The 14,536-nt window shown below is 32.0% G+C and overlaps 1 protein-coding gene and 2 long non-coding RNA genes across 5 annotated transcripts; 2 read left to right on the forward strand and 1 right to left on the reverse strand.

Moving 5' to 3' along the window:
* The first annotated feature begins 657 nt into the window (after positions 1–657).
* On the forward strand, positions 658–2,939 carry LOC9304381. 3 transcript variants are annotated; one of them, XM_021019994.1, is made up of 4 exons: positions 658–761; positions 2,071–2,296; positions 2,412–2,538; positions 2,647–2,939. In XM_021019994.1, exons 2-4 carry the CDS (start codon positions 2,097–2,099, stop codon positions 2,722–2,724), a joined length of 405 nt encoding a protein of 134 aa, XP_020875653.1. In that variant the 5' UTR covers positions 658–761; positions 2,071–2,096; the 3' UTR covers positions 2,725–2,939. The 3 variants fall into 3 exon arrangements, with proteins under 3 accessions (XP_020875653.1, XP_002868309.1, XP_020875652.1); XM_002868263.2 differs by having other exon boundaries at positions 659–787; XM_021019993.1 differs by having other exon boundaries at positions 659–783.
* Positions 2,940–5,384: 2,445 nt separating this feature from the next.
* Positions 5,385–8,458, reverse strand: LOC110226051. The gene is made up of 6 exons (XR_002330175.1): positions 8,339–8,458; positions 7,941–7,994; positions 7,773–7,845; positions 7,384–7,475; positions 6,355–6,444; positions 5,385–5,660 (listed from the first exon to the last, which is right to left on the reverse strand). It is a non-coding gene; the product is annotated as an uncharacterized LOC110226051 (long non-coding RNA).
* Positions 6,452–7,186, forward strand: LOC110226052. The gene is made up of 2 exons (XR_002330176.1): positions 6,452–6,877; positions 6,965–7,186. It is a non-coding gene; the product is annotated as an uncharacterized LOC110226052 (long non-coding RNA).
* Positions 8,459–14,536: the final 6,078 nt, after the last annotated feature.

Below are 14,536 nucleotides of genomic sequence, written 5' to 3' on the forward strand. Positions count from 1 at the left end.
TGTATTCAATATCTTAACACGTTACAAGTATGTGTAGTGCGTTATCATTATTGTTATCGTTACCATTCTATGTAATTTGTTTATAATATTTTTATCATGTAATTAATTAAGCTTTTTTAAAAATATATATTAATTCACAATTCTAAATTAATATAAAATATTAATTTTGTATGATATGATAACTCGTTTAACATGATAACTATGAATGTAACACATATTATATGAACTTATCACGATAATATATCATTTAACATGTAAATAAAATAACTGTTCACATAGATGAGCAATGTCGTTATGTGGTTGATAAATATTATCCGGTGGTGAACAGTGTCGACGTCAGAATGAACAGTGTCATAGATATATTGAAGTAGGAAAACAAATTTTTTAATCAATGGCATTTTTGTTATTAATCATAGGTAGAAGGAGAAACTTGGTTTATTTTTTCTTTCTCTTTCATAATTACTTAATTACAATATTATCATACATAAATACTTAATTTTTGGATCGTATGGGCATATCAATTAATATAGTCCTAAATAAAATGGATCATCTGGTCTAAAGACCAATTTTGTCCATGGACATAATGGGCTAGCCCATACAGACAATTGGTTGGCCCAGTTTCATTAAAAATTAGGGTTATTCAATTTTGGGGAAAAATTAAATCTCTTTTTGTCTCCTCTCTCTTACGGCTTCAGAATCGCCATCGGAATGTGGTAAACTCGATCATCGGGACTTGTTACGAACCGGAGCATCATCGGAAGGTTGGACTCATCATCACGGCTTGTGGGTTTGTCCATATTTCACTCGTTTTGTTCTTAGTGTAATGAATTGAGAATTACGTTTTCTGGGTTTTGTGTTCTCTGGGTTTTGTGTTCTCTGGGTTTCTACGTTTTCTGAAACAATCTCTTCAGACTTGTGTTCTCTGGGTTTCAATGTTTGGGTCGCTCGTTGTTTAGCTGGTTTTGAAAATTTATCTTGGATCTGGAAAATGGCTATTTTGTGTTCTCCGGTGTTGTAAGTTTTTCATACTCTATTTTGTTGGTGAAATGGGTTTTGTTTGTCTTCAGATTTCTTGAGTTTTAAACATAATTAGTGAAGAATTTGAGATTTGTCTAGTTTTCTGTTTGAATTACTTTGTTGTAATACATTCATGGGAAAAGATTGATTTGCTTAGTTGTTTTCAATTAGTTTTTTCTTGTGTGTATCTTTAACTATATCAATTGTCTATTATGTTAAAATCTGAACTCTTTTTATTACCTCTGGATTTAGTGTTTAGGATTTTGAAGTACTTTTGAGTGAGTTTGAGTCTGATCTTGTGTTAGACAAATGTGGCTTAATTTATGTAATGCTTCATGATTGTGAGTCAATCTATAGTTTTCGATTTTGGTTTTGTATTTTCTGCTTAGTTGTTTTCAATCCACCAGAAGATCATCAAATGAATCTGAATTTATCTTCTTCTCTTAGCATCATTTTTACTCACTCTTGACACTTAGTGCGACTTTACATTGCTATATATGCAGATTATCATTCCCTGTTCAGTGTTTAGTGAATTGTTTAGTATATGCCTTGAGAATGCTGACACCAACGGACTTGTAATTTCATAGTGTCAGTGCTGCACTGTTTTAAGGGTTTGCTGTGTAGTCTTGTTCATGATTTTGTGTGATTAAATTGTGTGACTAAAGAATTTGAGTTTGCTTTACTTCTGTTCCGGCTACCACGCAGCTCCAGGTTAGTTTCGATATAAGTCGAAATAACAAATCGGTGCGTTGTGCTTTGTATGGAATTGAATTCTGGATCTAGATTGAAAATTTCTAGGGTTTAGGAAACGATATTTAGGTCATACGAATCTATTGTTTGTAGAAGAGAAGGAACATAACAAATGGAAGATGTTCCAGATCATTTGTTTTTTTGTTTGAATGATGTTCGGATTTATATTTTTGAAACTTTGAATTATGCAAAGTTGGGTGATGCTTGGTTAGTGAATTCTTCAATCTGTATTTTGCTAGAAAGTTTATCGTACTGCAACAAATTGAATGATTCAATCAGAGAATGTGTGATTACTCCTTGCAGCCCTTTGCTTTGTGGCTTATTCAAAGATGACAACAATCGAAACCGGTCAGAAAACTCAACAGTCTTCTCCTTCCGGTTCTGCTGCTGCGGCTACTGGTACTCTCAAGCAGTCTTCGGCATCGTTTAAAAGGTGGGGAAGGAGACACCCATTTGTACGATATGGACTTCCGATGATATCTCTCACTGTTTTTGGAGCCCTCGGCCTCGGCCAACTCCTTCAAGGCAGGTCAGTTTTTTCTTGATTAAACTGAGCTCTGAATCTATAAATTCCTGGGGTTATATCAATGAATCTGTTTAGAATTCTCAACTTCACCACATATGTTTTTTTTTGGTTAGTTCAGTAAGGATATTGCAAAGGTAAAAGATGACCAAGAATGGGAAATTATAGAAACAAGAAAGGCGCTTTCGAGAACAGGACCTGTTGATGCTTATAAACCTAAAAACACATCCATCGAAGATGAGCTTAAGGTAACGAAGAATATATCCTCAATTTTTCAGGTCTCATGTTTTAATGATTAGACTGCAGAAAAGCTTTGATGAAAAACTAAGATCTTGACCGGGTTTTGTTTACCGCAGGCTATGCAACAGAAGGTGGACATAAATACGTACGAGTACAAGAAAATTCCAAAGCTAAACGAAAGCAAGTCGAGTTAAGTGAAGTCTTTTAAGAATCATCTTTGTATAACAATTATCTTTTCTTAGATGTGTTTCAGTTTTAAATTACTATTCACATAAACGCCCAAGTACATATCCCAGCAAGTTTTGGGCTTCCTAAACCAAGAACAAAGAGGGCCACTTTATAATTAGAGCATCTCCAATAGGGGTTGTTTAAAGGGGTTCGTAGCATGAATAACATTAAAATTAAATAATTAATAGGGTATATTCACAAAAACCGGTTCTTATTTAAGAACCTTAGACCACCTCCAAAGGTAAGAACCTTTCATGGGTTCTTACCATTTGTTTAATATAAGTTTGGGTTTTTACCATTTGTTTAATATAAATTTTGAAAAATTTAAAGTTAAGAACTTGTGTAAAGGTTTTTAAATTTGTCATTGTTTGATAGTAGAACCTTAAGTGGGATTCTTAAAAAATAAATTATTTTAAAAATTATAATATTTAAGTAGAATTAAATTTGTTTAAATTTATAAACATTTTATATTTTATAAAACTTAAAAATTATTGCATTTCATAAAATCTTAAACATACATTACATAAAATCTTAAACTTAAAAATAAATGTGCAAAACAAAAACCGGAATAACGATTAGTTTTAATTTTGTTTTGTACCAAATTTTTGTCATATATGTTCAACTAAATCAGCTTTCAATTGTTGATGCATTGTTTGATCACGCACTCGATTTTGAATGCCCATCATATTTTCGAGATTTGAAGGCATATCTGTAGAATACGTCAAATCCACTTGTGAAGTTTTGTTTGCTTCCGCTTGTGCGAATTTTGATACATCAAACTAAGTGTACCCATCTCGTTCATCTTCTACTATCATTTTGTGAAGTATTATACATGCTTGCATAATATTTCTTATTTTTACCTTATCCCAAATAAGAGCTGGATTTTTTACAATGGCAAATCGAGTTTGCAAGACTCCAAAAGCACGTTCGACCTCTTTACGGACAGCTTCTTGATATGTAGCAGATAAAGATGCTTTCGGACCTTGTGGAATTTGAATAGATTGGATAAATGTTGCCCATTTAGGATAAATTCCATCAGTGAGATAGTAAGCCAAATGATACTCGTGTCCGTTGACAAAGTAATTCACTTTTGGAGCTCGACCTTGTAATATATCATTAAAAACTGGTGAGCGATCAAAAATATTGATATCGTTTAAGGTACCTGGAGGTCCAAAAAACGCGTGTCATATCCAAAGATCTTGGGAAGATACAATCTCTAAAACAATTGTTGGTTTTCCAGATCCACGTGTATATTGTCCTTTCCAAGCGGTGGAGCAATTCTTCCACTTCCAATGCATACAATCGATGCTTCCTATCATCCCGGAAAATTTGCGTAGCTTTTCAATATCGAGTAGTTGTTGAAGATCTTCTGGAGTGGGTCTTCTTAGGTACTCATCTCCAAACACATATGATTCCTTTAAAAAAATGTTTCAAGCATGAAATCACAAAGCTTCACCAACACGGATGTATTCGTAAACCGCATCATCCGCACAACCATATGTCATCATATGAATTGCTGTTGTAGACTTATGTAGTCTAGAGAGACTGTACCTCCCGGTAGCATCCCTTCTTTGTTCAAAGAATAGAATTTCATTGGAGAGTCGATCAACAATCCGCATGAACAAAGGCTTGTTCATTCTAAAACGGCGTCAAAATATATAAGGAGAGTATGTTGCATTTTCTATGAAATAATCGTTCCCTAAGCGGATGAGTCCTTGTTCACAATCTCTTTCAATATATGCTCGTTTTTTCTTTGATTTGGTTGCTTCTTGACGATTAGCATGATCAATGAAATGATTCTCGAATGCTTGATCAAAATTTTCATCCAACGTTTCATCGATATTAAAAGAGATTATATTGTTTCGTTGATCATGGTGATCGTCAAGAAGCAACCAAGTCAAAGAAAAAATGAGCTTATATTGAAAGAGATCGTGAACAAGTACACTTTCGCTTATGGAATGATTATTTCAGAGAATATGCAACATACTCTCCTTATATATTTCGGTGCCGTTTTAGAAGGAACAAACCCTTGTTCATGCGGAGTGTTGAACAATGAAGTTTTATTATTTGAACAAAGAAGAGATGCTACCGGAAACTTTGGTCTCTCTGTATTATAGAAGTCTACAGCAGCAATTCGTATGTTGGCATATGGTTGTTGACGAATACTTCTGGGTTGGTGAAAGCACTGCGATTTTATGCTTGGAACATTTTGTTCAAGGAATCATATATTTGTTTGGAGATAAGTACCTAAGAAGATATACACCAGAAGATTTTCAACAACTACTCGATATTGGAAAGCCATGCGAATTTTTCGGGATGGCAGAAGCATCGATTGTATGCATTGGGAGTGGAAGAATTTCCCACCGCTTGAAAAGGACCATATATACGTGGATCTAGAAAACTAACAATCGTTTTAGAGGTTGTAGCTTCACAAGATCTTTGGATATGACACGCGCTTTTTGGACCTCCAGGTACTTTAAACGATATCAATATTCTTGATCGCTCACCAGTTTTTGATGATATATTACAAGGTCGAGCTCCAAAAGAGAATTACTTTGTCAACGGGGACGAGTATCATTTGGCCTACTATTCCACTGATGGAATCTATACTATTAATTGGGAAGCATTGGGTAATAAATAACCTTATAAAGTGTAAAGAATTACAAAGAAATGTCATTACAAATTTTTGATTCTACAACTAAATAAAAGAAATCGTAGAGGGGTGAAATTGAGAATTTGCTTGACACTTACACGCGGATCTCGGGTCTAAGGGTCGGACCTATATCCAACCATAGTCGGTAAAGCATGCGGGTCCTGCGTATTGTGAATTTGTATCCGTAATAATCATATTGGGCTTCACCTATTAGGGCCTTTATGATGCTCTCGAATTTAGGATTGAGATCTACAGTAATTCAAGTATGAATAAATTAAATTCAATACTTTCAAATATATTTCCATAACAAGCAAAGCTATAAATTCGAACTAAAATAATATCACTTCACCGATATTTCTATAACAACCCAATCCCGTATATTTCGATTATTAAAACAAAACTTATTTCTTTATATTCGATTTCATTTATTATTTTTACCAAAAATAACAAAATTTCTTTAAATTTCATTTAAATTCGCATTCAGTTATTAGTTTTACCAAAAAAAAAATCTATATAAATATATCAGAATAAATCAAGTATATACCTTAATTATTCTTATTCGAAAATATGGCAGTAGTTAAAGTTTGAATAAATTAGATTCAATAGTTTCAAAGATAATACCATAACAAGCAAAGCTATAAATTCGATTAAAAAAAAAACAGATCACTTCACCGATATTTCTATACCAATCCAATCCCATATATTTTCTAATATTAGATTTCATTTATTAGTTTTTACCAAAAATAACAAAATCTCTTTATTCTGTATTCAGTTATTAGTTTTACCAAAAAAAATCAAAATCGCGAATCAAGCATATACCTTAACTATTTTTATTCGAAAATATTCTCTTTGGCGGTAGTTATCTAAACCCTAATAAAATGCTAGCCGACTTTGGATTAGTATAAATATAGGATAAAGAATGCCATTGAAGTTATACATTCACCTTTTAAAGCAATCAGCTATTCTCTTCCCGTTCCTTCCAAGAAAATGGCGGCTGCACCACTAGCATTCACCGATCTTGCTAACATCAAGCCTTTCAAAACACAATGGAGCATCCAAGTTAAAATTGTGCATTATTGGACTCAATATACGACATACACAGGGGAAACAATATAAATGTTTCTTGCTGATACATCTGTAAGTAAATATCCCATTTTCAGTTAGGTGAAATCGTTGAGTAAACATCAATGTCATCCTATTATTAACACGAGTGTTTTTTACTCATATACAAGGTACTTTGATCCATGCCAATATTAAGAAACAACAAGTGAACAAGCTTCAGAGGTTTATCGTTTCTGGAGAGTGGCGTATTGTCGAGAATTTTACACTTGCCAAATCAATAGAAAAATACCGTTTTGATGTCAAATTTATAGTATAACCGCATAAAGAAACGATGAATGTGGTGTTCAAGAAAGTTTTTCGGAACCTATAAGACTAAGGGTTGCAAGAGACATTTGTTCTAAGAGGTAACAACCAATAAGAAATGATTCAGATCGTTCTCTGTTATACTATAATAATTTCTTCTTCTTTTATATTTTTTTTTCTGTGAACAGGTACAAGCTGGTATGAAAACGTGCCTTTGGCAAGTAAAGGAGTTACTGAAATCAGTTTTCAAAGAAGAAATGAAGTGTTTAGAATCGCCATTGAGTTATTTCCATTTTCCTTTTCAGACAATCTTAAACATTAAAAACAAAACACCTTAACTTTGTTTTCCAAAAGTTAATTGTGTTTGTAACTTTATATTAGGCAATTGGCAGTTAATGTGTTCATATACATAATCAGTAGCCCAGTTAAAGTATTATCAAACCATAACACAAGTTAATGGATGGCCACTCTAATATTCGTAAATCAATCAAACAAACAATGCCAAAAAATTGATTTCTACAACAATTTTACAAAATCTAAATTTATAACCGCAGCTATCCTAACTACCAATTAAAAAAAAATAGAGAGTAGTTTTCATTTCACTAACCTTTAACATTATATAGGGCTGTGCTAACTTCTCCACAGCCAAAATCAATAGAAGCCTCCTCCATGTGAATGTAACGCCGAGATTATGCTTGCCTGTATACATTATACATTTCCAAACTCAAATTTAATAAAATCATTTAACATACAATGAAAAAAACGTCAAGCCTAAACCTTTCTCTCAAAATAAAATGCTTAAACAGTAGCTAACATGTTCTTCAAATAAATAAAGTGTTATCATTAAAATATCACTAACCGTTAATATTGCCCCAGGATTCTAAATAGCTCAGAAGATGACATTGAAATTCCATTCTTCAAAAGAATTTAACTCTAACAGTAGCTAACATGTTCTTATCGACTAAACAAAAGTGTAAACTGAATCATTTTACTAACCTTTAATATTGCTTCAGTATTTTGAATAGCTCAAAAGATGACATTGAACCTCTCTTCTTCATAATAAGTAAATCTGACATGAATATTGGCATGTATACATTGAACTTTCTATCATCAGGACCACATATTTATTAATAACTATTGTTTTCTGATAATTGCAACATAAACCTTATCTTCTTTAGAATCATCTTCTTTTGGCAACATCGTCGGGCAAACCATTATCTGAAATATATATAGAAAAAATTGCAATTAGAAGACATATCATGACACAAAATCAACTGTTAATATCTATAGACAATCGAATTTCTAAAAATCTTAAATCGGAAAACAGACGATTTATGTAAAGAGATTGGTTTACTAGCTAACACACTCAAATTAACGATCCCACAACTGACGATTTATGTAAAGAGATTCAGATTTCTGTATTCTATATGTAACGATTTGGGTTCTTGACATTTATTGTCCAAGAACTCAGTTCAAACAGAAAATTTCAAAGATTCCAAATCGAATTGACAAATTTTTTTAAAAAATATGTCACAAAAAACACAATCAAATGCAGAGCTTACCTCTTTTATGAATTTGACATGAAAAGAGGTAAACGGAGACGTAATAGATCGATTATTAGACAATTTTGGGATTGATTCTTAGAAAGAACAATCACCTGAGATTTGTAGGATGTTGTTTTTTATCACCGATAAGAAAAAAATTGTTTTTTCTTTTGCAATTATCTGTCCGTAACGAAAAAAAAAATGAGTCATATATTTATCTCTATATTTAATCCAAACAAACAAACGAATAAATGGATCCGTTGCAATAGTATTATGATTAGGGTCTATATATATTTCGGCCCACTATATTAAAATTTGGGTTTAGCGTTTCTCTTTTAATAATTTTCATTGGATCCTTTTTTTTGATAAACCCTATCGGCTATCCGGTTAGCCCCGGTAGGAACGCACCGAGGTGCTACATAGTGGACTGGTCCACCGTGTTAACGGTTAGGCCCTTACGGGCTACCACTCTGCCTATCCCGAGTTTGGAATGCCTTCCGACTAAGTGCCAGGGGATAGTCAGGCCGCCTGCATTTCTGGCTACCAGGTAAACCAATTAGTTGTAAAAATTAATAATAACCATTGGATAAAGTTATAAACAATAATTTAGTATTACCAAATAAATTTTTTTACATTTTATTAAAATCTACATTATTCTATAAAAATCATAATCAATATTATAACTAAAACATACCAATTCTGCAACTGCCCAAATTATTTATATATTATTTACCAAAACCAAACAAAACTATGCAATCATTTAACAATAAAAACTTACTTATTTTTAACTTATATTTCATTCTAAATGTATAACTAATCAAACATAAAACAAATTTGTGTACCAAATCTTATTAAAAACACAGAATATAATTTGGGAAAATTAGATATAAAGGATAAATAATTAAATTATTGTCCATCTATGCATTCTATATTTATAATTGATCATATATGTTTTAATATTGGTCATATATGCTTTAATATAATTAAAATCCCATTTTGTCCCTAGTTTCTTTAAATCTTGCTAAACTATAAAAAAAATTCCAAAATTAATTAGATTTCTTTCTAAAAGCAGTTGGAAAAATATAGGGCAAAAACAATATTTATTTACTTTCCAAATTTTTTGCCTAGATAATTCCAAATCTTTTTTTTGTTTGATTTTTTTTTTTGGTAACATCTTCTTCGATTCTTTTGACGTCAAATTCTTCGATTTTATCTTTTGGTAGTTTTTTGGATTTTTTCAATTCTTTGGAGCTTGTATATATATGTAAAATTCTAGATTTCTTTGCATGTGTTGGATTATTGTAGACGTAAAATTTGTAGACATAATACATTTTTTAAAATTTGTAGACGTAAGATTTCTAAAGTAATTAGAATACATGTTCTAATTTGTAGACATAATCTTAACCTTAATATTCAATTTTATCATATTTAATATTAAAATATTCAATTTCTTTATTTAAAGATTTAGTTTCCTTTTTAAAAAAAAGAAATTCTAAATTATATAGAATTTGTTTTCTATTTTTTGTAGAATAAAAAAAAAATATAAGAATGTGTTTTCTAACAATTTTAGAACATGGGTAAATTTTAGAAATGATGTTCTAGTTTTTCTAGAAAAAATAGCAAAGTATAGAATATGTATTCTAAATTTCGTAGAAATTAGCTATCTAAATACCGTAGAACAGAAATATGTTCTAAATTTCGTAGAACATGTAAAGTGCATAGAATACATTATCTAAATTTAATAGAACATAAGCAATGTGTAGAATACACATTCTAAATTCAGAATGTGTATTCTAAACTTCGTAGATCATATTTTATTTATCCAAAACTGTAACAAAAACGATATATTTTCGACATTATAAGAATCTTCATGACTTCTTTTTCATTTGCCTACAAATTGTTCTAAAATTTATTTGAAAAACTAGTTAAACCAACTACAAAGGGTAAATTAGGAATATGTGGTATTTAGTCATAGAATGCATTGATGGACAATAGGTTAATTATTTATCCTTTATATCCAATTTTCCCATATAATTTTGTAATAAATTTCTAATATTATGGTATATATTCATTATCTAATTCCCAAAAAAACAAAAACAAAATAGTTTCTTAAAAACTACTGAAAAACAAACAAATTGATTATATATTTTATAGAACACATTTTTTAAAATATAAAATCCCGCACGTATGTGCGGGTCATGATCTAGTTTATCATAAATGGGCAACATTTATCTAATCTATTCCAATTCGACAAGATCCGAAAGCATCTTTATATGATACATATCAAGAAGTTGTTCGTAAAGATGTCGAGCGTGCTTTTGGAGTCTTACAAACTTGATTTGCCATTGTTAAAAATCCAGCTCTTATTTGGGATAAGGTAAAAATAAGAAAGATTATGCGAGCATGTATAATACTTCACAAAATGATAATAGAAGACAAACGAGATGGGTACACTCAGTTTAATGTATCAGAATTCGCACAAGCGGAAACAAACATAACTTCACAAGTGGATTTTACGTGTTCTACAGATATGTCTTCAAATCTTGGAAATATGATGGGCATTCGAAATCGAGTTAGTTATCGAGCAATACATCAACAATTGAAAGCTGATTTGGTTGACTATATATTACAAAACTTTGGCACAAATCAAGATTACAACTAATCGTTATTCCGATTTTTGATGTACACATCTATTTTTTATATGGTTTTATGTCATGTATGTTTAAAATTTTATGAAATGCAACAATTTTGAAGTTTAATAAAATATAAAATTGTTTATAATTTTTTTTTAATAATTCTATTTAAAATATTATCATTTAAAATAATCAGTTTTCTTAAAATCTCCACTTCGAGTTCTACTATTGGACGATGACAAATTTAAGAACTCTTACAAAACTTCTTAACTTTAAATTTTTGAAATTTATATTAAAATAATGAAGAGTTCGTACCTTTAGAAGTGGTTTTAACCAAAGAACCGGGTCTTTAAAATCCAATTTTTGATAATAGATGTTGTCATGTTAATTTACGACGTCCAAACCTTTAGATCTGAAAGAGATTTTATATCCGGTTAGACTTTACATTTTTATAACATTTTATGCACAACTTTATTTTCTAGTAAATTTCTCACCCAACAATGGTGCATGAGGAGCAGTGCCCGTATGGTAAAATACGGGACCAGCTACAAAAAAAAATTGAGGCCTTTTGAAAAAATAAAAATTGCTACTTTTATTATTTTTTTGCTAATTATTGGACATTCATAATTTTTATTTATTAATTTTTCTTAATTTTTAGACATTTTTGTTAATTATAAGATTTTTTACTAATTATGGAATATTTTTTTTTGTTAATTATGTGGCATTTTTGCTAATTTTGAAAAAAAATTACTAATTTTGAGGCTTAAAAAAAAATATATATTCTCAGCAAACTTGACTTTAAAAATATGAGGCCCAATACAAATGTTTCATAGAAATTGGTAAAGGGCCGGGTCTGACGAGGAGATCCCTCAATATCGTATATTGTGTCGTTGTAAAACAAATCTTGCCCTCTTTTTGATTCAATGACTCGGCCTCTTAATCTACTGTCAACTCTCCTAATGCGCGTTTATATTTCACTTCTCAAATGACTGGTTCGGACTCAACACTGACCATTTCACCCATGACTCTTGTCGTTGGATCCAGATAATGCATAACGTTCTTTGCTCTCTCAACGTTCAGTCGCCTCCAATTCTATTACATTTTCTTCCTTTCTCATACACCTAACATTAAACATCATAGCATCTTTTCAAAAAGTTATACACAACACAAATCCAATACATAAATTTGAAATAACTTAACTAGATATATAAAATATATATATAGCTCAAAACGAAAGCATTAGATGTCTATTGTAAATTTTTTTCAATTTTATACAACAAAACCACCTCTAATTGTTGTAAGAGAAAGATCCTCAAATTCAAGTATACAAACATCTCATTCAATTAGTCAAATGGATCACCTCCAAATCTCATATACGATGCAGGTCAAACAAGCGGATGAACTTGAAAACATACTAACCAAAAAGTTCCTTAGATTTTTGTCAACGAGCCCAGAAGCTTTTCAAGTACCGAGGAGGAAACCAGTGCAGGTACCGTAGACCTTATTCTTGATTCAAATTAGCTACTTGTGAGTGCTACTATGTCTTTTTTGGCAGTTGTAAATGCATTCCCGCTTCATGTTAGCGTTCTAGATAGACACTTTAAAATTCATTTCATGTCTTTTTTCCCTTTTATAAATCATGAATCATTTCACTGAGCGGAAAATGCATGTCTTGGCTTTAGATGATTTTTACTGTTTATTCCATGCATTGTGTGAATGACTCATTCCCTGACCCCCCTTCAATTGGTTTCTTCTTGGTATTTTGAACAGGGCTATGACATTAGCTTTCTTATAACAAACTATGTACCACTGCGAAGAGATGCAGAAACAGAAGCTAATCGATTTCATTATTCAGTTTATGGAAGCAAGTCTTTCTCTAAACCCAATCTTTGTGATTCTATGACCTTGGTTGTGAAAAAGCAGAGATAGATAAGGCACACGAGAATTAACGAGGTTCGGCAACGTGCCTACGTCCTCAAAACAATAACTAGATTCACTTAGACAATCTTTACAACAAGACCTTGCCTAACTGGAATTACACGACACTAAGAACCTCTTAGTTCGACACCAAACAATATCTAGTTACACCCAGTATTAGAACAACTAAACCCGTGTTCCAGCAAGCAGCTCGACTTGCCTACAAAAGCACCGAAACAGAGCAATTCATTTTTCTCTCTCTCTTTTCGGCTAGCCCTAGCAACACACATCTCCCTAGTATATATACCCATATACCTATGAGATATGTCACCCTAGATTTTATCCCGATACAAAAGGAAAATATCCTCTTCTAAATAAAAGAAACAAATCTTCAATAATATTCTTCTCCAAGAATATCTTCAATTGCACGTTTCTTCTGATTTGATCTCTCTAAATATCTTTCTGATATTTATCTTCAACTCCACGAGCCACGTCAGCACCAACCAAGCAATCCCAAACTTGTTCCAACAGACCGTTTCTTGTTCCAGCAAGATCTGCACTTTCATTCTCCCCCTTTTTAACTGAGTTTTACAACTCAAGCTCACCATAATTATCACGCATCCCCAGCAAGACATCATGATATACAAACTCCCCCTTAATCATATATCACTGTGATAATTAACTCTCCATGGATCTTCTACTCTCCATGGATCTTCTACATTCTCCCCCTGCTTGAGTGATAAAACTTTGTTAAAAAATACTTGCTGGAATATTCTCCTCGATCAGAATCGTCTTCCACTTGGATCTCTCCAATAACTCTCATTTCTAAATCTGAACTTTTTCTTCGCAAACTTTGCTTGATCATTTGACATGTGCTTCAAACACCTACATGTGCAGCACATCATCTTCCTTGGAGTATTGGTTGATGACTTATGAGACACATCACCATACAAATCCATCTTCTTAATCCAAACCTTTTGAAATCTCCTTGAATCTTGAACAAACTTCTTTTGCTTTAATGCACATCTAATCTTGTCAAGGAACTTATAGCAGTAGGCCTTGATATGCCCTTTCTTTCCACAATAAAAGCATCCTGAAGTACAAAACACTTTTTGGTGACTCTTCTGGGTTTCAGTTCCAACAGAATTCAGCTTGTTCCAGCTAACAACACATGTTCTTAAATTTGATGAACTTTTGTTGCATCCACGAACATAACTCATCTTCTTCTCATCAGAAATACATGGACTGGTACTTTTGACTTGTACATTATGCTCATCCATCGGAGTTATGATGAGACTTTTTGCGGTCGTCTCCAACAGGTTTTCCCTTGTTCCAGCAGATTTCGACAGATTCTCTTGAACAAAAATAGTCTTTGAATCAGATGTACCTCCTTGATAACCAAGACCAAATCTTGTTTTCTCTGTTCTTCCCATGCTTAGTATTTGATCTAGGTTCTTTGTTCCATTATTCAACATCCTCAAGTACTTTTCATTCTGCATGAGTTCATCCTCCAACCGTTTAGATTTTTCTTTTTCTGCTGCAAGTTCCTCCTTCACGTTTAGCATATGAACAACTTCATGATCTTCATTCTTCAAAGCACAAGAACACTTTTGATTTTCAGCAAGCTTGATTTTCAATTTCTCTGATTCTTCTTTCTCAAGAGTTA

The sequence above is a fragment of the Arabidopsis lyrata genome, assembly GCF_000004255.2.
Source record: "Arabidopsis lyrata subsp. lyrata unplaced genomic scaffold ARALYscaffold_7, whole genome shotgun sequence".
Classification (NCBI taxonomy): domain Eukaryota; kingdom Viridiplantae; phylum Streptophyta; class Magnoliopsida; order Brassicales; family Brassicaceae; genus Arabidopsis; species Arabidopsis lyrata.

Bases quoted from the DNA above. Each gene is read 5' to 3' on its own strand.
- LOC9304381 (XM_021019994.1), top strand. From the start codon at position 2,097: ATGACAACAATCGAAACCGGTCAGAAAACTCAACAGTCTTCTCCTTCC. The intron at 2,297-2,411 runs GTCAGTTTTTTC...TGGTTAGTTCAG, and splicing joins GGCCAACTCCTTCAAGGCAG to TAAGGATATTGCAAAGGTAA. The intron at 2,539-2,646 runs GTAACGAAGAAT...TGTTTACCGCAG, and splicing joins CCATCGAAGATGAGCTTAAG to GCTATGCAACAGAAGGTGGA.